Below are 22145 nucleotides of genomic sequence, written 5' to 3'. Positions count from 1 at the left end.
ACCTGGGGGCAGCAGGGGAGACACTGAGAAGTGAATTTATCTGAAGGTAGAACCAAGGGGATTTCCTGAAGGATTAGATGTGGGACGCTGAGAAAAACTAGTCAAGAATGATTCCAGGCTTTTGGTCCCATCAAATGTGATAGGGAAGGCTGTGTGAGGTGCAGGTTTTGCACAGAAAAAAGGATTCAGTGTTTGAATATGTGACGTCTGAGGTGTACTGGACACCCAGCTGGAGACTGAGGTTGGCTGTGTAGCCTGGCCTTCAGGAAGAGAGGTCTGGGCTGGAGATACAAATTTGACAGAGACAGCTGCTTAAATCCATGGACATGGAGTGGATCATCCAGGGAATGAGTGTGAAAGGGAGTGGCGAGGTCGGAGGGCAGGAAGATGGAGGTGTTCCCAAGAGGGAGTTGTAAGCTTCCCGCTAGGATTTAGGAAGCCCACTCTAGGGAGCCGGGGCCTGCAGGGGGTGCCATGGAACTTGTTGTGGCTGCAGTGAAAGATGGAGAGAAATGTTCACTTCTTTGGGAAGGACCGGGCTCAGATTCCTGCCAGAATGGCAAAAATAATTAAGAGAAGTAGGTAAGGATCCCCTAGTAGAACACGTGCTCTCTTGCCTGCAAGGAATTAAGAAAACCTGAGTCCATTAATCTGCTCACACATCTGGGCACCGCTGCCTTGTCTAGGTGGCTCCGCCCTCGCGCCCTCTCTCTCCCCCTCCCCTCCCCTCTTCCCATCTTCCTCAGTGTGTCACTTCTACGACCGCTCAGATTATAATTGATCAGACAGAATCACGGAACCACGGCTCGTTTTACAGTTATGCTCAGTGGCCCGGTATGCAAAGGGGCTCTGGTAGCTGGGCAGATTGTAGTCCCCCCCTGTTGGAATTCCGCTCCCAGAGGCCTTCCCGTCGTGGACGGCCGCTCAGGGATGCGCCGGTGCCGCCGAGCAAATCGGGGGCGGTGGCTGGAGGTGGCGGGGCGCGCGGCCCGTCTCGGTGGGGCGCCCCCGCCCCGCCCCCCGGGGGGCGCCGCGCGCAGCCCCCCGCCGCGGCCCTTTCCAGGCCCGCACCTCGCTTGCGCCCTTTGACGTCATGTGGGCAGCGGGGCCGGTCCGCTGCGCGGCCGAGGGCCGAGCGTGTGCTCACCAGGCACTCGGTCTGCGCCGCGCGCCCTGCGTCGTGCGCCCGGTCCCCGCGCGCCGCCGCCGCCGCCGCGCCACATCTGGAAGCGTTCAGCGCGTCTGCCTCCAGCGCGCCGGGCGGGCGGGGAGGGCGCGGGCGCGGGCGCGGCGGCGGGCTGGGCTGGAGGCGGCGAGCGCGGCTCTCGCGCGCCCCGTGTCTCCCTCTCCCTGCCTCTGCAGAAACAGCTCCTGCCAGAACGGCGCGCGGCGCGGCGCGGCCCGGAGCGGCGGCGCCTCTTCCTGCCTCCGCGCCTCCGGAGTTGCTGGAGCTTCTTGACAGAACAGAGCCGAGCGGGGCCTCGGGAGGACTGGCCGGGAGCGGCCGAGACGCTTCGGCCCCTGCTGGACCTCCCGGTGTGGGGGTCCGCCGCTGCCCTCGCCCCTCCTCTCCGCCTCTTCTCGCGCCGCCTCCCTCGGTTGGTTTTTTCAAACGGTGTAGCCGCCAGAGGTGCGGGGCTAAATTCTTGGAAGGGGCCCGGATGTACTGAGGATGCATTACAATTTCACTCAAGGAGGCAGTAGTGGAAAGGAGCAGTTTTTGGTGTTTGATGCAATAATGGGAATCAGGTAATCATCAGAAGGGAAGAAGAAACACCGCAGCTCCACGGCTTCCTTGAATTTCGCACGAAAGCCGCCAGCCTCGGAGGAGGGATTAATCCAGACCCGCTGGGGGTGTTTTGACATTTCTTCCTCTTTGTGGCTTCTTCTCTTTTTAAAACAATTTTTGGTCAATGGTCAATGAAAACACGAGGATGTACATCCCAGAGGAAAACCACCAAGGTAAGGCTGGCCCCGCCGCCCGGCCAAGGCCCCAGCGCGGGCTCCCGACCTCCCCGCCCGCTCCGGCTCGCCCCGGGGCCGGTCCCCGCAGAGTTGCCCGGGGCGCCTCCGCCTCGCCCGGGCGGCGGGACCCGGGCCCGAACCCCGCGAGACCGAGCGGAAAATTCCCGCCCCTCCCCCTCCCGTGCCGGCTTCTTCGGCGCATGTGTTTCCTATGAGATTCCAGGCGAGGGGGAAAAGTTCCCCAAGTGTCTGCTTCTGCCTCGCCTTTTCGCGTTTGCCTGGAAAGCCCAACTGCCCGGTCCGCCGCGCGCGGGGAAGGTGGGCGCCGCCGTCCTCCAGCCCCGCCGGCCGGGGGCCCGCGCCTCGCTCCGGGCGCGGCTGGGGGCGCGCGCGCGCACCCCGCACCAGGCCGGCCCCGCGCCCGGCCGCCGCCCGGCGTCCCGCTGGCTTCCAGGGCCCCCTGCCCTGGGCCGCGCGCTCCCGGGCCGCGGAGGCAGATGCGAGCCTCCGCGCCGCGCTCCTCGCTCCCGCCGCTCACCGCCCCCCCCCGCCATTGACCCCGAGGGTGCCCACGCCCCCGTGTTCTTATTCGCACCCACATGTGGGCTAGCACCTGAGGACGGAAGCGGTGAGAGTCGGGAGGTGTGTGGGCTTTGCGTTTTCATGTTTTAAGGAAACGATTAAAGGGTGTGCCGAGCTCACGCGGCTCTACACTATTGCCCAGTGTTCTCCAAGCATCTCCATCCTGGGCATCAAGTGTCACCAGCTCCCCCTGTGAAGGGGGAAAGGCTTTCAGGTAACTCCCCACTTCCCGGAAACTTTCTCCCCCGCCCCCCTTATGAACAAGTTATTATTTTTTGGCATCACTCAACCATTAAGGTAATGATGGAGTGGGGAGGGGTGGTCTTGCTGGAGTGTGGCAGCCTCCAACTCCATCTCCGCCTGTTCTTCATGGCTTTCTCTGTCTCTTTGGGTGTAGTCGCTCCCTTTTCTCTCCCAGTTTTCCAAGCCTCCCTGTTTACATTCTTCCTCTCGATCTCTTCCTCCAGAATACCTGTCGCTGTTGGTCATGTTACTTGCTGGGATACTTCAAGCGATCCTCTGAGGACCAGCCTGGGGAGGGGCTGTCTCCATGTTTCTTTTTTCCAGCCTCCTTCCTCCTTCTGCCCCCATTTCCACCATTTGGGGACAGTGCCCCTACCCTTAGAGCCAGAGGCTGCCAGGCACCCTACCTGCCTGGTCTCCATCTATGGTCCATCCTGAAACTGATTTGGGGGCTAATTATCCCTCTCCTTTTGAGCTTGGGTGGGAGTGTGGGGATTTTGGCCTCTTTTGGTAGAAAGAATTTTGTCAAGGGTCAAGGGTCATGAGTTCTAGGGTAAGCCAGCGCTTTGGGGTCACAAAAGCAGCTCTGTCCCTTGATTTCTCTACGCCATGTCCCAATCCCCACCTGTTCCCCTGTCCCTTTCCCAGCTGATGGAGTAGTGGCTGGATTAGGAGGGAGGGAATGAGAGACACAAAGGAAAGGGTGATATTTGTGAAGATCGGGGATGGATTTCTCCCAAGTTCTCAGCTCAGTTTAAGCAGCCTCGAAGAGAAGAGCTCAGTAGTATTGTCTTTACTCTACCAATAATGGCAGTATACTGTGGTAATGATTATTTTTCACATAATGATAACCTTAAATAGCTCACAAGGTCTTCACTTAGTGCAGGATAAACCCATCCTTGGCCCTTTTCCTTTCTTTCGCCCCTTTGTCCCCCAGTAGCCCCCTCCCCACACACAAATGCAGGGAACAGACATTAAGAGTAGGAGCTGACCCTGGAGAGGTTTGTGGGAAGATGGAGGGAAAGGAAGGGAGCGAGCAGGGCCAGGAGCTCTGCCTTTCCAGCAACATGCCAACGAACACTATGGCAACCTGAATTCCAGTTCTCTCCCTAGAAGCTGCAGTGATTATATAATTCACAGGAGTGGTTTTGCCTCCATTCCTGGATGCGGTTCTCAGGTGAAAGAGCACCAGGATCCCTGTCTCCCTTGTTTTCCTACCCCCTCTTTCTGCCTCTTTGGCATTGCCCAGGTGTTCTGGGGGAGAAGAGGAGGAGGGTGAGGAAGGTGGGGAGAAGCAGACCTGGAAGAGCATGAATATTTGCAAGGAAGGGGTTGCTGTGACTTAATAACCAAAGGGGCAATGAAACATAATTGGGGGTTAGAGTTTCAGGAGAGAGAGGAGAGGCCAAATGATTACCTCAGAGCAGTGATGGTGAGGAACCAGAGCAGAGAACCAAAAAAGTTGCCAGTGGCTGGGCTTCTCTTCTTGACAGGCTCTAAGGCACTGAATGTATCAGCCCTTTCTCCCCCAGCCCCCGCCCCCACATGTGTGTTGAGATCCAGGTATGGAGGTGGTGGTCAGCGCATGGGAACAGCCTGGAAGTTCCCTGAGGACTGGCCTCTGACTCTGGGTTTCAGGCTGGAAATGGCTCATGTAGGCCTTGCCTCACCTCTAGTGCCCTTTCTGCTCTGGGCCCACCCTAGACTCCCACTTTCCTGGGCTGATTTTCCATTTTGGGCTCCAGCTAGCAAACGAGTTTCTTAATAGTCAACCATTTAACAAATAAAACATCAGTATGTCCCTTATCTGCTGGAGACACGGCAGAGGGGAGAAACATTCTCTGGGAGTAGAAGACACTGTGTGCTTTCTTTTTAACTACTTAGCAATACGGCAGAATAGTAATCATAATAAAGGAATAATAATGGTCACAGTTACCTTTTTTTACAAATGGCCAAAGGACAATGTTGCTTGTACCTCACCTTGTGCAGGTGAAAGAAGGCATGACATTAGTGTCTCCTTCTCTGAATACTGCATGGAGGACACTGGAGGAAAAGGACTGAGGTTCATTTTTCCTAGTGTTGCTCAGATACCTTGCAGCATATCAGAATACTACATAATAGACTATATTACAAGAATCAATTATTCATTATTTTCATAGAGCACATGCTAACAGTGTTTAAGTGTGTGCTTGCACACACACGGGTGCACGCGCGTGCACACACACACACACCAAGGAAAAGCTATTTTAAATAGATTACACAAGAGCCTGATGCACTTTGGGGACCCAGTGTGTTGCAGAGAGGAATATTGGTAATGCAGTCTCCTAAGACTGGACATTTCTACCTCGTATTAAGTGGTGAATTGTTCTCTACAGGTAGATGCTCCTCTGCAGGTATAGTACTCTGTAAATGAAATGGTGAGCTGTTAGCCTCTGGAGCCATCTCTCAGAGTCTTGGTGATGACTTAGGATTCTTCCTTTGAAGAGTTTTCTCTTTGACTTAAAACTGCCCGAGGTGGGTTCTTCTGTGCATAAGACCTAGACTGAAGGCGTCCAAGGAGCATACTGAATGGGGCTTTTGAGGCCCTGCTGATCTTTTCATCCCCACTTCCTAGTACAGGCTCCAGCTCATTCTCAGCCCTTAATACATGACTGAATGAATGCTTGCCTTCATGAACCAATGCAGACCCACAAGACCTAAAGGGAGTGTAGTTTCTGCCTCTCCCAGTAGGTGGCGCTCCAGGGCTTAGGAGTCAAGACAGGGGCACTCCTGTTGGGTTTAGTGAGGAAAGATGTCGGGAGGGTTTGGAGAGAATTTCCTGTCTGCTGTGCCTCTTTCATCATGCCTGCACCTCTCCCCGGTGCAGAGAACCCCAAAGAGCATTGTGTGTCCCCATGCCACCTCCCCCCAGTAAGGCTGAGTCCCTTGGTGACTTTGTCACCCTCTGGCAATGAAAGCCTACTTTGGATTTTTCTCACTCTATTGCACACTCTTACCTCAGACTTCTGTTTACCTCTAGCACAGAGAGTATCCTACAGAGCCTTGAGGGAGCCTTTTGGGTGATTAGCTGAACGTGTTATGGCTGTATATTAATTTTCTCCCTGATTTACCATGGATGGTTTAACCAGAGGAGCTGGTGGAGCATGAGGCCACCTAAAATTTTGGATCTGGAAACCCTAACCTATAGGGTTACAAAGCTTGACAACTCAAAGACAAGAAAACATTTTCCTAACTTTATTAAGGAAAAAAACAAAACAACTGGGTATACTTCACAGCTGATTTCTGTTTATGAGTCTGGCTGGTGTCCTGCTGGGGTAATGGCAGAAAAGCTCTGGAGACCTAGCTTAGGAAGTAACTGAGATTTGTTCTCATTTTCAGTGATGTTCTCCAATTCCTGGTGTTTTCTTTTCTATCCCTTCCTTCACTTGGCTTTCCTAGTTGTTATGGCAAGTGCTATGAGGTCTGAGAAACCCTTGCCACCGTGTTAAGAGAGGGTGAGGGAGTGGCTGACAGCACTTTCTTCCTTTTACAGTAATTCTTTCTGCCTGGCGTTGCAGCTGTTTGTTATACGGTAGTTACAGGTCAGCCAGAGTCCTCCCAATTGTTCCTTCTGGGACTCTGAAATCAGTGCTCAGCACTCAAAACCAGGGGACAGTTTTATTTTCTAATATGGATTAAAGAAAGATGATAGATTGGGAAACACCTGGAGACTTAACAGTGAGACTAATTAGCAAAATAATCACACCGATTTAGTCTGTTTCTAGAGTCCAGCTTCACTGTTGCCTAAGTTAATGATGGGCACTGTGGAGGAGAGCAGAAGACAGACAAAATAGGCACGGGAATTGTTTTGCAAAATATCAGGTGCTAAATATTTAGCGACATGAGTGTTAAACATTCTGATAATGAAACAACACTCCAAGCCATGACTGTCATTATTAAAATAATTTAGTAAACACCTGTTTACATGTACCTCAAGGTTAGTACTGTATAAAAAAAGTGACAGGATCCCCTTGCGAAGGTGGAATGCCTTTCATTGCTGTTTGAAAGCTGGGTGCATAGACTTTAATGGAACCCATCACAGAAAAAGCGAAATGGAGGGCCGAAGTAATTAATGTGGTTGTTTGAACCTAAAACCCAGGTACTGTGGAAAAGGTCTTCTGGGTCTTAATTTCTGGAAGGGGTGCTTATTTGTTCAAGACCAGGCCTCCCTGGCCCAACGTCACAATTCAGCAGACTTCCTTGCTCTTCCCTGCCAGGCATTAGGGGCACTTGTGGGCAGCTGCTTGTGGCAGCAGTGGAACTGGAGTGGAGTCTCAGGTTCCCAGGAGCCTTGGGACCCCGAGAGCCTTGCTGCAGTTCTAGCCAAGTGTATTGTGTGGGTGGGAGCCCAGAAGGGGCACCTTGAGAAGCAGAGCTGTGAAATGACTGGGAGCTTCAGGGACCAGGGCTGGCGGGAGATGGAGGAACACAGGAAGAGGCCTAGCTGACAGGGCTTGTCTGTGGGGTAATTTGGGGAACAGAGTTACTACTTGTGAAACTGAGTTAAATTTAAATGGAATTTAAGGGACATAAAGAGCAGTTGGGCTTGGAGTTCAGGAGTCAAATAGAGGCTGAAATGGCCCTTCCTCCCCTAGAGACCAAGGGAACTAAAGGAGTAGTTAATCTGGCTTTGAACAGAGGATGAGGAAAGGGGAGGGTTAACTGACAAGAAGCCAAAACCCCTCAGTTCCTCCCCTTCCCCAAACCCCACCAAACCATGCTCTCCATAACATGTTCACTCTAAAATGGCCATGTTCTGCTGTACCATGTATATGTGGGTGTGTGGGTGGGTGGGTGATGGGGTGGGGCATGGTTCTAGACTCGTGTGCTTTGGAGGGTTTGTCAGACAGACGTAGAACAGATGTAATGTCTCTTTGGGAATTACTTTCTAGGATCAGAACATCTTATGGGTAAAAGGAACCATAGGGACAAACTCTGTTTCCAGTTGAGAAAACAGAGGCCCCTAAAGAGCCAGTCACTCAGGCAGGGATGTGACAGAAACATTTTTTAGTCTTTTTTCCCACCTGCTTTCTCTTGACCACACTTGGTATACGTTAAGCCCTGTAAGAGAGCATTGCTTAGTGTTTCTGGTTAGTAAATCTCTTAATAAACTTCTCAATCTCTCCCTGTCCTCCCTGCTCCCCAAACCCACCTTTGTAGTGGCTAAAATAATTTCTGAGATGTTATATTTGGAAACAGCATGGGGTATCTATCATTGGAAAGGTTTAAAAATAATTTTTTAGACTACAGAGTAAAAGTTCTTACATGTCCATAAGGAACTGCAGCAAAATTCAGATTACTATTTTGTCTGCAAATGGATATGCCTTCAAGCCTTTTTTATATGCTCCCTTCCTTTCAGCCCCTTAGGGAGAGTGGGGTGATGAGGGCCAGACTGTGTTATAGGACTTCCCTTGATGAGCTGTTAGGCGTTCTTTGTGGACTGGCCAGCTTTGCTGTTGGCCAAGGCACGGAGACACAGATTAACTGCAGGGCGGAAACCATGGGGACATTTAGGTCCCAACTGGCCAGAGGACAGGCTGCCATGCATTTTACCTGAGTTGGAAGAACAGAGGCTTCTCCTTGCTTCTTTTTCAGGGTTGGTCTCCTAGGACGACACTTACCTCTTCCTGGGGGACAATGAAATAAGGAGTGGTGGCTTAAATTCAGCACATGGAAGGGAATTCGTCTTGGACCTGCCCCTGGCATTCCATCACCCTTGAAGTGTTCACATTGGCTGACTTGTTGATGCCCTTACACACTGTCTCCCAGAAACTGGGAGGCCTTTGAGGCCCATTTGGTCTCTAGCTTTACGACAGAGGCCTGAGCCAGACTCCACTTACAGATGTGGCCTTTGAGATCCCTGGAGGAAGCCACCATTTCAAAACATAGTATTGTGATAATTTCATGAAATATTCAAGCTGCCAATTTGCCAACAGGGGTTTCTGTTTCTTTTCATACACTCGGCTTCACTTGGTGCTGCCCGCTTGAGCCTAGCTAAAAGGGAAATAAAGTAGTCTTGTCTCCTGTCCTTTAGAGAACCAAGCCAAAGTCCAGACAGCAAGGGAGTGTTCTTCCTAGTATTGCCTGTAGGAAGAAATGTTGCCTTGATTACTCAATTAAGCTCTACTTACTTTGTAACCATTGTGCCCATGTTCAGATATATATATGTGTGTATATATATATGTGTATACACACACACACAGGTATATATCCTTCCAAAATAATCCATGTTGGGCTAAAACCTTTCAAAGATGCTAGTTAGCAAAAAAAAAAAAAAAAAAAAAAGATGAAATGAAAATAAATAAGGCTATGGCTAAGCACAATGACTGGACTCACATTCTCTGATTTGATCTTTCTCCAAGAGTTTTGAAGGAATCAGGTCTCATCTTTTTAATCCATAAAATGGAGATAATAGTTTTTAGCCAGTCAGATTATCAGGGCAGCTGTGAGGCTCTGGATGGGAAAATGAGTGTGAATCACTGTGCAGATATCAGTTATTCTTATCAAAGAGCAGAGCACTAGAGTTTGAAGAAGCAGCGCCATGAAACAACTTTCAAAGCATTTCCAACAGCGTTATACATGTTGGATGGCTGACATCCACAATTTCAAGGATGGAAATGTAGAATCTGAGGTGCCCTGGCTAATACTGGAGGAATCAGTGAGGAAGTGAAAATCAGTCAAGAGAGCCCCGGTATTTTGGTTTTCTTGACAATTGCCAGCCATCCTGAGACCAGTAGGATCCCAGGACTGAGACCTCAGGGGGAGGAACTGAGGACCACATTTGGGCTTCAGGGTTTCCTTATGCGCAGCAGCTGTCCCCTGCCACGCTGCCATCTTCTCACAGCTGTGGCACAAGGCTCCCTGCCTTCAGCCTAAGGCCCAAAGCCAAACCAGTCGGAAGTCCTTTGATGGTCTGAATATCTGGAAATAGGGCCATTGAGAGCAGGAAGGACACCACCTGGGCAAATAAACTATTCGCTTTCCAACATGAATTCCCCAGATCTAAACACAACCCCTCTGTACAGAAGGACAGACTGCCTGGAAAATAAAACTTTTCATTAAGTGTAAACCTTGGCTTTGGAAAATAAACTAATTTTTTTATATAGCAGTTCTGGAGGTATAGATAAAGGGAAGGAATTATTCCATATAGCATCTTGAGATAATTATCAAAGTAGGAAAGGACTTTAATTTCACATTTTAAGAGACAGATTAGCCTTTAGTTTCCTAAAGCAAAAATAATCTTGTCATCAGAAAGTGGCCTGGGAAAGTTATGTTTAAGTGTGCACCTTGCTCCCCACATCAGCCCCCTCCCCCTCCCAGCTTCTGGTCCTGTGATCTATGGAGCCATCATGTTTTCATTTTTATTTTAGAAACCATATTTAAGAATAACATCTACCTTTCTGTATCTCTAGTAATAACGGCCACCTATTGAATGCCTGGTGTCTCCAGCAATGTTCTTGGTGCTTCATACACTTAGTATCACATCATTCTTAAAAATATTTTTCAGGAGGGGAAACTGAGGACCAAAAACCTTAAGTAATGTGGCCCAGGTCGCCCTGACAGTATTGGAATTGGAATTGGAATTAAATCCAGGTCTTTTAGACTTTTAAAGCATATGTTCTTTCTCTTCTCCATGAAGGGACTGGGAGAAGGAGGAACCTGCTATCCGTCCATCTTGGGAAGAACTACCTTGAGTTAGCCTCAGGGACCTTGCTTGGGTTTGCTCTGTGGGAACTCTGGTGCCGGAGTCCGCTGGTGGTGTGTGGTGGATAAACAGCTGAACGCTTGCTCTTCTGTGCTGGCTGCTGTGTGGTCACTCCACATGTCTCTCCTTCTAGTCCTGTTCCCTGGCTATTCATTTATTTTCATGGTTTCTGCCTGGGCCCTCTTTGGTTCTGATGCCTCTGTAGACCTTAATAGAAGACCTAGATCAGCGGGCCTGGGCTTCCAGATGAGCACTTCATGCGTGGTCTTGCTTTTCACCATCCATTCTTGTAATGTCTTCTCAGAAATTTCCCCTTGGAAAATAGACGCTTTCCAGTCCCAAACAAGATTCTGGTGAGTTCAGAGGACCATCCTTGCAAGCTGAGCTCCCTGGTCTGCATGTCTTACTTATTTAGTTATTAATTTTTAAATAACATAGCCTGGAGGTCTAATTCATATACCATAAAATTCACCTTTTAAAGTGTACAGGTCAGTGGCTTTTAGTATTTTTATTTTTATTTTTTTTAATTTTTATTTTTTTAATATAGCTTTATTGATTTCAGAGAGAGGAAAGGAGAGGGAGAGAGAGAGATAGAAACATCAATGATGAGAGAGTCATTGATCGGCTGCAGCCCGCAACCCGGGCATGTGCCCTGACTGGGAATTGAACCCTGATCGCCTGGATCCTAGGTCGATGGTTAACCACTGAGCCACACCTGGCTGGGCATTTTTAGTATTTTTAAAGAGCTGTGCAATCATCACCACTGTCTAATTCCTGCATACTTTCATCACCCCCTAACGAAACCCTCTGTTCACTGGTAGTGACTCTCCATTCCCCCCTCCCTCCAATCTCTGACAACCATGAATTTACTTTCTGTTTCTATGGATTTTCATGTATTATTGACAGTGATAATAATTCTACAATTGCAGTTCGCTTGTGTAGTCTAACTGTTGGCAGCACATTTCATGCATCTCAGATTTAGGTAATTTGTGACAGTCTGCATGATAAATGATGGAGTTAAAAGGAAGCATATGAGATTAGTTAGGGACCTGGGTGTCATTTGTAGGTGAGATTAAATACTTTCTTCCAGTTACATAAAATGTAGTTTTAAGATTTATTTCTTTTAACTATTTCAGTAAAGCTAAGTCTCTAAGTCATATCAACTGATAGTTAAAGAAGATGTGAATTATGACCATTTAAACACACATACACACACATATATAAATAAAAACCCCCCAAACTTGCCATTTTAACCATTCTTAGTGATATACAGTTAAGTGGCATTAATTATATTCACAATGCTGGACAACTCTTGCTACTAACTGTTTACAAAACCTTTTCATCACTCCAAACAGAAACTCTGTAACCACTAAGCAGTAACTCTCCATTCCTCCCTGTCTCCAGCCTCTAATCTGCTTTCTGTCACTTTGAATTTTCCTATTCTAGATATTTCATAGAAGAAGAATCGCACAATATTTGTCCTTTGTATCTGACTTATTTCACTGAGCATACTGTTTTTCAGGGTCATTCATGTTGCAGCATGCATCAGAACTCCATTCCTTTTCATGGCTGAATAATATTTTAAGTATAGACCACATTTTGTTAATCCATTGATCAGTTGATGGACAGTTGGGTTGTTTCACCTTTTGGCTGTTGTGAATACTGCTGCTATGAGCATTAGCATATAAGTGTCTGTTTGAGTCCTCGGTTTTAATTTTTGGGGGTATACACCTAGGAGTGGAATTGCTGGGTCTGAATTAAGGCTTTTTAGTTATAAGAGCCCATTTCCTTATGTGGCTCCCCAAGTTTGAATCCTATGTAGATGAGAACATAGTATTGTGTCAGTAATGAGGGCCTACTGTTTTCTTTAGGCTTCCAGTGCCTATATAAGATATTTGACTTTAATTAGGTGTTTAACAATTTAACAGCTGCCCACTGTTGAGGAGTGACTGATGCTGCCTCCTTTCCAAAAATAATGAAGTTCTCTAGATTCAGTTCAGTGTTCACCTCTGTGCCGACTGGGCTTTGTAACTTGACAGGAAATGGGTGTTTGACAGGACAGAGCTATTTAGTCTGTCTGTTTCTGCCTTTCCATCTGCCTGTCTGACTAGTCCAGGAGCACCCATGCCTGTGGACAGAAGTGTCCAGTCCGGCACTCATCAGGACCCTGGCAGAGGCTGGCTCCTTGCCATGTAGTTGGGCTGAGTCCCCTTCAGTGGCTGCTGTGTGTCTGTGCTGGTGGAGTGTGGTGGCATGGCCTGGTTGGCACGGGGTCTCTGTCTCATTCTTGGAGCTGCCTCGGGGAAGAGCCCAGGGGCCCTTGCCTGCTCCTCACACATTTAAAGGGAGGAAAAAATGTGGGAAGAAAAAGAAGCAGTTGGTGAAGAGAATCAGGAAAAGAGGAAGGAGTGGAAGAGAGAGGAGAAGCTGAGTGGCTGGAGCTGTAACCCTTGGTGGGGCTTTTGCTGGCAATTGACGGCCCAGTTTGTAACTCAGGAAGCCCTTTTCCAACCTTGGGATGGTGGTTTTTTTGGTAATTGTTTTACTTAAAAGTAGTAACGTCACCTTACATTTTGACTATTCCAAAATACCTTTTAAATCCTTTTCATATCTACTATTTCATCTGTTCTTAAAAAAAAAAAATCTGTTGAAGTAGTGGGACAAGTTTTATTATTCCCATTTGTTCACATGAAGAAACCTGGACCTAGAGAATCTGGACAACTTGACTGGTTAGGGAAGGAAAAAAACTAGTCAGATTTTTTTTTTAAATCCTCACCTGAAAATATTTTTTCCATTGCTTTTCAGAGAGAGTGAAAGATAGAGAAAGAGGGGGAAGCATCGATGTGAGAGAGACACATCAATTGGTTGCCTCCTGCTCGAGCCCCAGTGGGGCTGGGGATGGAGCTTGCAATTGAGGTATGTGCCTTTGGTTGGAATTGAACCCAGGGCCCTTTAGTCCATGGCTGATGATCTAACCACTGAGCCAAACCGGCTAGGGCTAGTCAGATTTTTTTGAGTGAATATTGTATGTTAGACTTTATTGTATATTTATCCTTGGTGAGCTCACATATATTCTTTCATTTATTCTTTAAAAGAACCCTGTTAAAGTTGGAACAGTGTTTTTGGTGAACAGGTTGGAATCCCTGTCTCTTGACTCTTGGTCCATGTTCTTTTCGTAGCCTGACTGTATCATGTTAGGGCCCCGTGTCCTGACTTATGCACAGATCTCAAAGCCTCATTCTGCTGAACCTGCATGAGCCTGTGCATCTTCTCACCCATACCCAGCTCTCTGGTTGGTGGACTCATCTGGGGCATAAGTGTGTATGTGTGTGCTTCGTTCTCAGATTAACACAGTACAGTATGCTAGGAAAGAAATGCAGGTCAGACACTTCGAAGGCCGATACACTTAGTGTAATGAAACTATTGGTAAATTCCTCCCTCGTCGGCTCTGCCTTCACATCCCCTCCCTGGTTCTGCTTACAGGGGTGTCTTGGCCACTGTCCGGAGCTGAAATGTTGCACACTGTTTCTCCAAGGTCAGAGCGTCTGTCGCCATGTCTGGCAGCCCAAGACATCCCAGGGATCTGACTCCACATCCTAGGGGATTGCAGTGACTCAGATCTCATATTTGGACTACAGTGGATAGGATCTTGTGGCTCTGTTTTTCAATTGTTTGAAAGGCAAAAATTTTGACCTATGCCCAGCTGTCTGAAAGACCAGGAGATAAGAAGTCTTTTCCCAGGATAAATTGACTGTGAAATGTCTCTGAAAATGGGGTATCTCGTGCCAGTTGTGATGAAATAATCCTAAATTGTTTGTTTCCCTCCCAGAACTGGGATAGTTAGTCATCCACAGAAAGTTCCTGAGCATCTGCTGTATGTAAGGCAGTTTGCTCACAGAGTCTCTGGATTCCAGGAGACCTGGATTCAAAGCTGCTGCCCCTCAATTATCTGTTCCTTTAGGGAGTGTATGTATAATCTGGTAGGAGGTAAGATACACACTCACATACACAGACACATAGATACCCACAACTGTCATAAAAGTCAAGACATGCTTAATGTTGCAGGAGGTAAAGATGAAGGGCTCACAGGTTTAAAGGAGGGTGATGTAGTCTTAGGGAATAAGTGGAGAAAGCATATATGAAGGCGGTAACATAGCCGGACCTTGAAGGATGGACAGTGAGGAAGGGTGGACATTCCCCACAAAGAATGGTAGAGTAACTAATGTGTTGATAAACATATGCATTGAATTCTAGAGGGAGAGTGAGTTTCGTTAGAGCACAGGTTATGTGTGCGGGAGAAATGGAAGAGAAGGTTGGAATGGCAGGAAAGGGATAACCTGTGGGGAGCCCTCTTATGGGGCTGAGGAGTTTGCATCCCATTTGGTAGTCAGTGGACAGCCCTTTGAAGTGAGTGAGGGACTGGTGTGATCAGACGCTGGTCAGGCAGCAGGCTGGAGGGTGAGGTGGGGGTGTTATGACCGCAGGTAGAGGGCCAGAGCTGAGGCTTTTGCCATAGTCCAGGCAAGAGAGGGAAGGAGGGATTTTTCTCAACAAAAGCAAGAGGGCAAGGGAACCCTTTGCTCATATCTAGATGGGAAGGGTAGAGGGTGGGTTTGGAGGACAAGTCGAAGATACCCAGCATACATGCGGAATTAAGGTGTTTTTAAAGATGATACTTGAAACTGTGGAAATGGATAAAAGGAAATGATGAAGAGACTGAAGACAGAGCTCTTAAATGACAGGAAGGGCATAAAATAGAGGAGATAGTGCCAGAGTGGTCAGGGAAGTGGGAGGAGAGCCTTGCAGCTGCGGGGCCACAGAGGGCAGGGAGAGACGATTGCTGTCAGTGTTGAATGGAGTGGTGGGTAGAAGATGGAAAGGGAGAACACCCCAGTAGATTTGATGATTTGGGTATCATCAGTGGACTCTGAGAGTGGTTCAGAACAATTGTTGTGCAGTCAGACTGCACAATGCTGAGGCATGGTGGGCGTGAAATGGGACGGGGCACCTGTGGACCATTCTTTCAAGAATTTTGACTGTGAATGAAAAAGGAGGGGATGGCTTTGTTGGCACAGAAGAGATTGGAAATGGCAGAGGGGTGGGGGCTATTGATGAGGCAGATCTAGAGGAAGGCAGTAGGCAGTGGGGTCATGGGCAGGAGTGAAAGGTTTAACCCCAGCCAAGGAGGTGGAATTCTGTCTTCAGAAACAGACATAAGGTAGCAGAGGGTGAGAAAATACAGAGTGATATTTGGCAGGTAGAACTTAAAAAGGAGACATTAGGGGTCACATAGAGGGGAGTGCTGGGTCTTAAAAGAAATGAGGGCAGCTGGAGTAGAGTTTGAGCTTGAAAAGAGAGGAAGAGGTAACAGTCAGTAGAAAACTCAAACTCATCCCTAAGAAATCACTAATGGTTCCCAAGTCTGAGAGGGAACTCAGCTGAGGTCAGGAGGCATGAGTTAGGGGCCAGCAATGATCAGCATTCTTAGAGAAAGGCTCCCCAGAATTGAGTTTGGCAAAGTGAGATAGGTACAAACTAGGTCGAGAGGGCAAAGGGTTCTAGTTCTATAAGGAGACAAGTGAAGCTAGAGTTGATATGGGAGACTTGAGGTGGCTGATGGGAATGGAGGTCCCAGGACACAGAATTTTAGTAGGATTGGGAGTCTGACTCCTCAAGTCTGCCCGTTCACAGATTATTCATCAGAATAGCTGGTTGGCCCCTTGAGGTCTGAGTGGATGTACAAAGGGATGGGTAGACTTTCTTTGGGGAGCATGAGAACAGGAAGAAGAGGGTGAACCTGGGTGGTGGGGATGGTAGAAGGGTTAGAAGAGTTGATGAGGGGTGTATGAGCGTGCGTTCATGTGTGCGTGGGTATGTGTAAGGGTAGGCTATGGAAACAGATTTTACTGGCTTCACAATTTGGCCCCCTGAGTTTTCTGGGCACTGACACCAAAACAGAGTGCTCTTGGTCTATAGATCTGAGGTTGTGTCTAAGACATGCATGGAAGGAAGCAGGTGATGTCAGGGCTGGTGTAGGGGTGGGTGTCAAACATCGGGCATTACAGACCATTGCATCATGGACAAGGAGCTTGCACTGTGGGCCTCAGTCATGGTTCAAGAGTAGAAAGGAATGTTCTGGGCAATTCAGATTGGACGTGCCAGCCTATGGATGGTTCTCTGGGGATGACCTGCCTCCATGCTGTTCCCACCCCTACCTCCCAACCTCCCCACCCCCACCAGCCAGGCTTCCCCACCTATGATACTGGCTCTGTAGAACTTGTTAGCATTGTGGAGTGTTAAGCCTTGTGGTTTTATATCCTTATAGTTATATCAGAATATCCTATTTCTGAGAACAAAACCTTTTATTATTTTTCTCTTTATCCTTTCCCCTCTTATAACCTCACAACAAAAATGTTATAGACCACTGGAAAATCTCTAGTTGGATCCCATTTGAGCTCTGCAATGGTTGGATTTATTTGTAATGAGAAAAAATATCAAAAATGTTTAGTGAATTTTTAGTGCCAAAGTCAATAGCACTATTTGAATATCATGGGAGTATGTTCTTCTGGGTGGCCCCTGAGCTCATTCTTGGTCCAGGATAGAGTTAATGACTAGGAGACAACCCCAGACTGCCCCAGTCCTTGTCACATGTGGAAGGGTCCTGTTGTGAGGGCAGTGTCAGTGGACTGGAGGGCCTTTCCCAGAGGCAGTAGGGTGGCAGTGGCTGCAAAGGCCTGGCATCTCCAAGACAGGGAGACTCGGCTCCTGCATTTTCCCTCGGGTTCTTTGTACTAATCATCATGGTAAAATGATAGACAGCCTATTGGCTCCAAGTCCTCCCTCACACTTCCTCTGCCTTTCTTGTCTAGGGAAGTAGTACCAGTTGCCTGTTGCCTGCCTGGGAACAGTGTGTTGTGACAGTCTCTGGGGATCGCCATGGCCAGCCTTGTGGCCACCATTTCACCCTGTCTGACTGGCCTTATCTTGGAAAACCTACTTGCAGAGTTTGGCCTTGTTCTGGTGAACCTCAAGGGCAGTGCTGACCCCAGCTCTATCTCTTGCTGGATCTGAGCAGCAGAAAGCTGTGGGGGTTTCCCTTTTTCTTACTCCAGTGAAAGTTGGGCAGAATGCACTGTTTCCCTCCAGTTGTGGAATGAGCTTGGTCCCCATGAACAGGTTTTCTCAGTGCCACCTGCTGTCACCCTCTAAACATCTGGTCCTAGGCATTTCTTTAGCGTTTGACTTTGAGAGAATGAAGAAGTATAAAAGAAAATCCCAAAGAAGGAAATGACTGGAAGAAAAATGTTCTTGGGTTGGATGAAGCGATGGAATGGGCCTGGTGTTTCTGAGAACGGGGCACAGCTCTTCTTTGAAACATCCACCGGTATTACAGGGTGTAGTTTCATTCAGGCACACTTGGCCCATGGACAGCCACAGGCCAGTGTCTCCTACATGGTTCCATTTAGGTCATGGTCTGTTTGAAAGGGAGAGGATGAGATGGCAATAAATGCCATCTAGCTTGTGTTTTTCAGGCTCAGAAATAAATGAACTGAAATTCAAACCAAAGACTGTTAAGGAAAGATTCCTCTAACACTTGTGGGCCAGTGCATGTGTGTGAGACAGAGGAGCAGCAGAGAGGAGGGGGAACAGTGCGACTCACTTGAAACCCTGAAAGACAGCATGTGTCACAGGAGCAGGCGTATCTGGGCACAGGGAGACCAGTGCTTAGATGAACCTCTACCTTTTGCTTTGGTATTTTGATGGAATCTTTTAACTTCCGCAGATCTGGGGATCTGCTGCCCCCAGTCCCCCAATTAAGAACCTGTTTTTTTTTCAACCTCATTTATCAACGACTATTACCTGAATATTTCAAAGGGATTGATTGAAATACAACAGGAGAATACTTTGTGTGTCTGGTCCTTTATGTATTGCCAGCTGCATGGGGAAATTGTAGTATAGGCTCAAATGCTTAAATCATATATCTGAGCTAAGTTTTCTCTAGGCAAGAATGTCTTGGGATGGGGCAGGAAGAGTGTAAAACACTCTGCTGCATGACTTCACAAACATACTGGAGAAAAGGGGCTTTGGGTGTCAGAAGCAGGGGGATGTCCTGTGTATGAAGCTACTGAAAGGGGGTCTTGAATTGGGGTGCTTTATCTTATATGCAGTAGATGTGTCTAAGAAGGCACACCTGCTCCCCTCCCAAGGAAGTCTTTGTGAGGAAGCTTTATTACATCTTTCATTCGTTTCCTTCCTTCTGTTTTTTTTTTTTTTTTTAAGGTTTATTTGGTGCTTTAGTTGATATCACACTTATGTCACTTGGATAGTTGGCTGCATTATGTATTTGTTTATGTGTGGGCTTTTCTTTTTTATATTATATGACAATGTATACTATTGTGATACATGTAGTACACAAGGTAAGATTCTTTAGGACAGTTATGCACAAGACATGCAATATTAAATTTATACTTTGGATCCCAGGATGTGATTGATTAGAGGAAAAACAGGACTAGGCATGTTGGGTAAAGGAACCACAAGTAGTTTAACACAGTGAACACATCTAGTTTGAAGGGCAACTGCCGTGTGCACCTTTGGGAGGTGGAACTTTCACACAAGGTAAGGACCATCCAGCATCAGGGTACAGATGCAGGGTTATCTGAACCATTACTATTTCTATCTTTAGGAAACTGATGCTTTTCCTAGGCTGTCTTATTGCTGTGTTAGTCACAGATTAGAAAAAGTGGACAAAATGCACAATCTCCAACCAAAATCCTGTGGTAGCCTAGACAACGAAGTGGTACAACATTAGAAGACTTTAAAACTGCAGCTCTTTCTGGATCCCCCCGAAGTATATCTGCACTCTTCTTCAAACGGGCCTCTTCCTCAGACGTCAGTCACCTTCACAATGTTGGAGATTCCACTGTGTTCCAAGAAGCACGGACACTAAGGAAGATGTCTTCTTTTATTCCAGAGAGACCCTTAATCATGGTGGAAATTGGATGCACCTGCCTAAGATTCTTCATTATACTTCCTGCCAAATCTGCCACAGATAGTCCAGTGGCCCAAGATGTGTAGCTTTCCAGTTTGATCACCTCATAAGCACCATCAACCATCTGTTCATGAACTTGTTTCCACTGTTCCTTATCTGCGTCAGTGCCTGAATCAGGGGGCAGATTCTTCAGGGAGACATCAGGAACATTCAGTTCACTCCATACAGGCACACTAGAGTCGCCATGTTCCCCAAGGACCCACCAGTGACAGCTTAATGGGTGAACCCCCAGCCTTTGCCCTGTTATGTAACAGAAATGGGCTGAATCCATATTGCAACCACTGCCAATAACATGGTTTCTGAGAAAGCCGCTTATCTTCTAAGCCACATTGGTCACGCTATCCACTGGATTGGAAATTAAGCAATTTGTAGCTGGGGTGTATTTTACAACGTTAGGAATGAAGAATTTAAAGGTGTTCACATGTCCTGGCCACACGGAGAGGACAGCTAGATGCTCCACGCACTTCTTCCCTTAGCTGATTTTAACCTATATCGTTTTCCTGTAATGAACAATGAGAATAACACACACAAAAATAATAATATAGATGTTCATATTACGCTGGACCAAATCAAGATGTTGTTCTCCTTCTTGATGATGTTCCCCCAGATGTGGTAATAACCAGACTGGAGTTCGTGGTCACATTATATAGTCTTTGCCAGAAACAGTTTTTGGTGTTCCAAGGGAAAGGCTGCCATGTTGGAGATCCAACATCCCTCCCTTCCGTTTGTCTTCTATGACATCAGGAAGAGCAAGTTCACCTGCCAAGTCACAGGCCATGCCAACAGCACCAACCCCAATGACTGATCTCATTCTGGGGCTTTGTTTTTCCTTATGAAGATTCACAACCAGTTGCTCCTTGAGAGTTGCCACACTGGACCTAGATCCGAAAGGAATCAGGGTGCACAGGTGCACAGCGGGTGGGTGTCGGTGGCACACGGTATTGGATCCCGACCCCTGGTGGCCAGTGCTGGGCTACCCCCTTCTGTTTCTTGTTTTTTTTCCCCCTAAATACTGAAGCATGTATTTTGTATTTCTTTCAGCCGTGGTCTTTAGTGGTAAATTTCCTCAGTCTTTGTTTGAAATTGTTATTTTTTGTCCTAACTCTTCAGTGATGGTTTAATCAGGTACAGAATTCTGTGTTAGCAAATATCTTCCTTCAGTAATTTGAAGATAGTCTATTATCTTCTGGATTTTACTGTTGCTGATGAGAAATCAGTATAAGTCCGAATCAATATTCTGACTTTTAAAAAGATGTTCTTTTTGTCTTTTGTGTTATGCCATTTTACAATGTTGTTTTAATAACAGAGATTTAAATAAAACAACCTTGCTTGAGACTTGATGAGGTACTTCATTCTAAGGATTCACCTCATTTACCAGTGCTGGAAAATTCTCAGGCATTTAAAAATATTGCCTCTCCTTCAGTCTTTTTCTTTTATTCTTCTGGAACTCTCTTATTAAACTGTGTATTGGTCTTTCTCATTTTACCCTTCCTCTTAAATACCCTTTCATAGCCTGTATTTCATTGTCTCTCTTTGCTACATTCTGGGTGATATCTTCAGTTCTGTCTTCCTATTCTGTCTTCCATTTTTTCTTCCTTTGTATCTAACCTGCTGTTTAATCTTTAATGCTTTTTATTTTTAATGACTATTTTATTTCTAAGTTATATTTTGTTCTTTTTCAAATCTTTTTTTTAATAGTCTGTTTTTTTCCTTCATGGTTTTTCTCCCATAGTTTAGATTGTTAATCATTTTAAACATATGTGTGTGTGTGTGTGTGTGATACTTATAGTCTGTTTTAGATTATTTTATCTATTTCAGCCCTTGAAGAATAGCTATCCTGTTTCTCGTCTCTGCTGACTTTCACTGATGGTGGATCCTTATGTGACATATAAAATTTCTGAGTGTGAGCCCATCTTCTTTATGAATTTTCCCCCATTAGGGTCTGAGGACCCCAAATTGTGGAGGTGTTGCATTTGCCTCCAGTGGGCAATCTTAGTGGCTTCTATGGTCTATAAACAATTTTAATATTAGCTTCTCAACTTGGGTGTCCACAGCATACTTACTGGTGCTTTAATATTTCATGAGAAAAAAAATGTTCACACCCAGGATCTCAGCCAGAGACAAGTGGAACATGTATATAGTATGGGCCGACTCATATAAACAGGAAACATTTCTATTTTTCTATCATTGCTGCATTCAGACCTGCTCTGTTAGATCTTCCTTTCCATTTTTTTCCATATCATCTCAGGCCTATGTTAGCTTTCCACTCACATTCAGTTATTAGAACAGTCCTGTTAGTCCTTTTAATAATAATTGGGACTCATTTTATAGATATTAAAAGTCCATACACTGCTTCAGGCCTTACCCATGGCTTTCAGATTTATATGGGGGAAAAGGGTTATGTCCTACTTTTTTCTTTCTTCTAGTTCTCCCACTCCTCCCCTACTTTCATCTTCCAGGATTAGGGCAGTGGAGAGGGACTTAGAGGAAACAGGGCTAAAGTCTTTCTCCTTGGTGCTGTTTTGCCTGATATTGGCTGGCCATCATTTTCTACCATGGTAG

The 22145-nt window shown here is 46.8% G+C and overlaps 1 protein-coding gene and 1 pseudogene across 1 annotated transcript in view; one reads left to right on the top strand and one right to left on the bottom strand.

Moving 5' to 3' along the window:
• The first annotated feature begins 1310 nt into the window (after positions 1 to 1310).
• Positions 1311 to 22145, top strand: part of CACNA1C (calcium voltage-gated channel subunit alpha1 C) — a 589282-nt gene continuing 568447 nt past the window's right edge. Inside the window, exon 1 of the mRNA XM_087814454.1 lies at positions 1311 to 1962. Within this exon, the coding sequence (XP_087670580.1) occupies positions 1914 to 1962 (49 nt within the window). The 5' untranslated portion in view covers positions 1311 to 1913. The remainder of the gene's footprint in view (positions 1963 to 22145) is intronic.
• Positions 19350 to 22145, bottom strand: part of LOC107546412 (L-lactate dehydrogenase A chain pseudogene) — a 35607-nt pseudogene continuing 32811 nt past the window's right edge.

The sequence above is a fragment of the Miniopterus natalensis genome, chromosome 2 (genome assembly GCF_054644295.1).
Source record: "Miniopterus natalensis isolate mMinNat1 chromosome 2, mMinNat1.hap1, whole genome shotgun sequence".
NCBI lineage: Eukaryota > Metazoa > Chordata > Mammalia > Chiroptera > Miniopteridae > Miniopterus > Miniopterus natalensis.
This window is presented reverse-complemented; position numbering and strand designations above follow the sequence as displayed.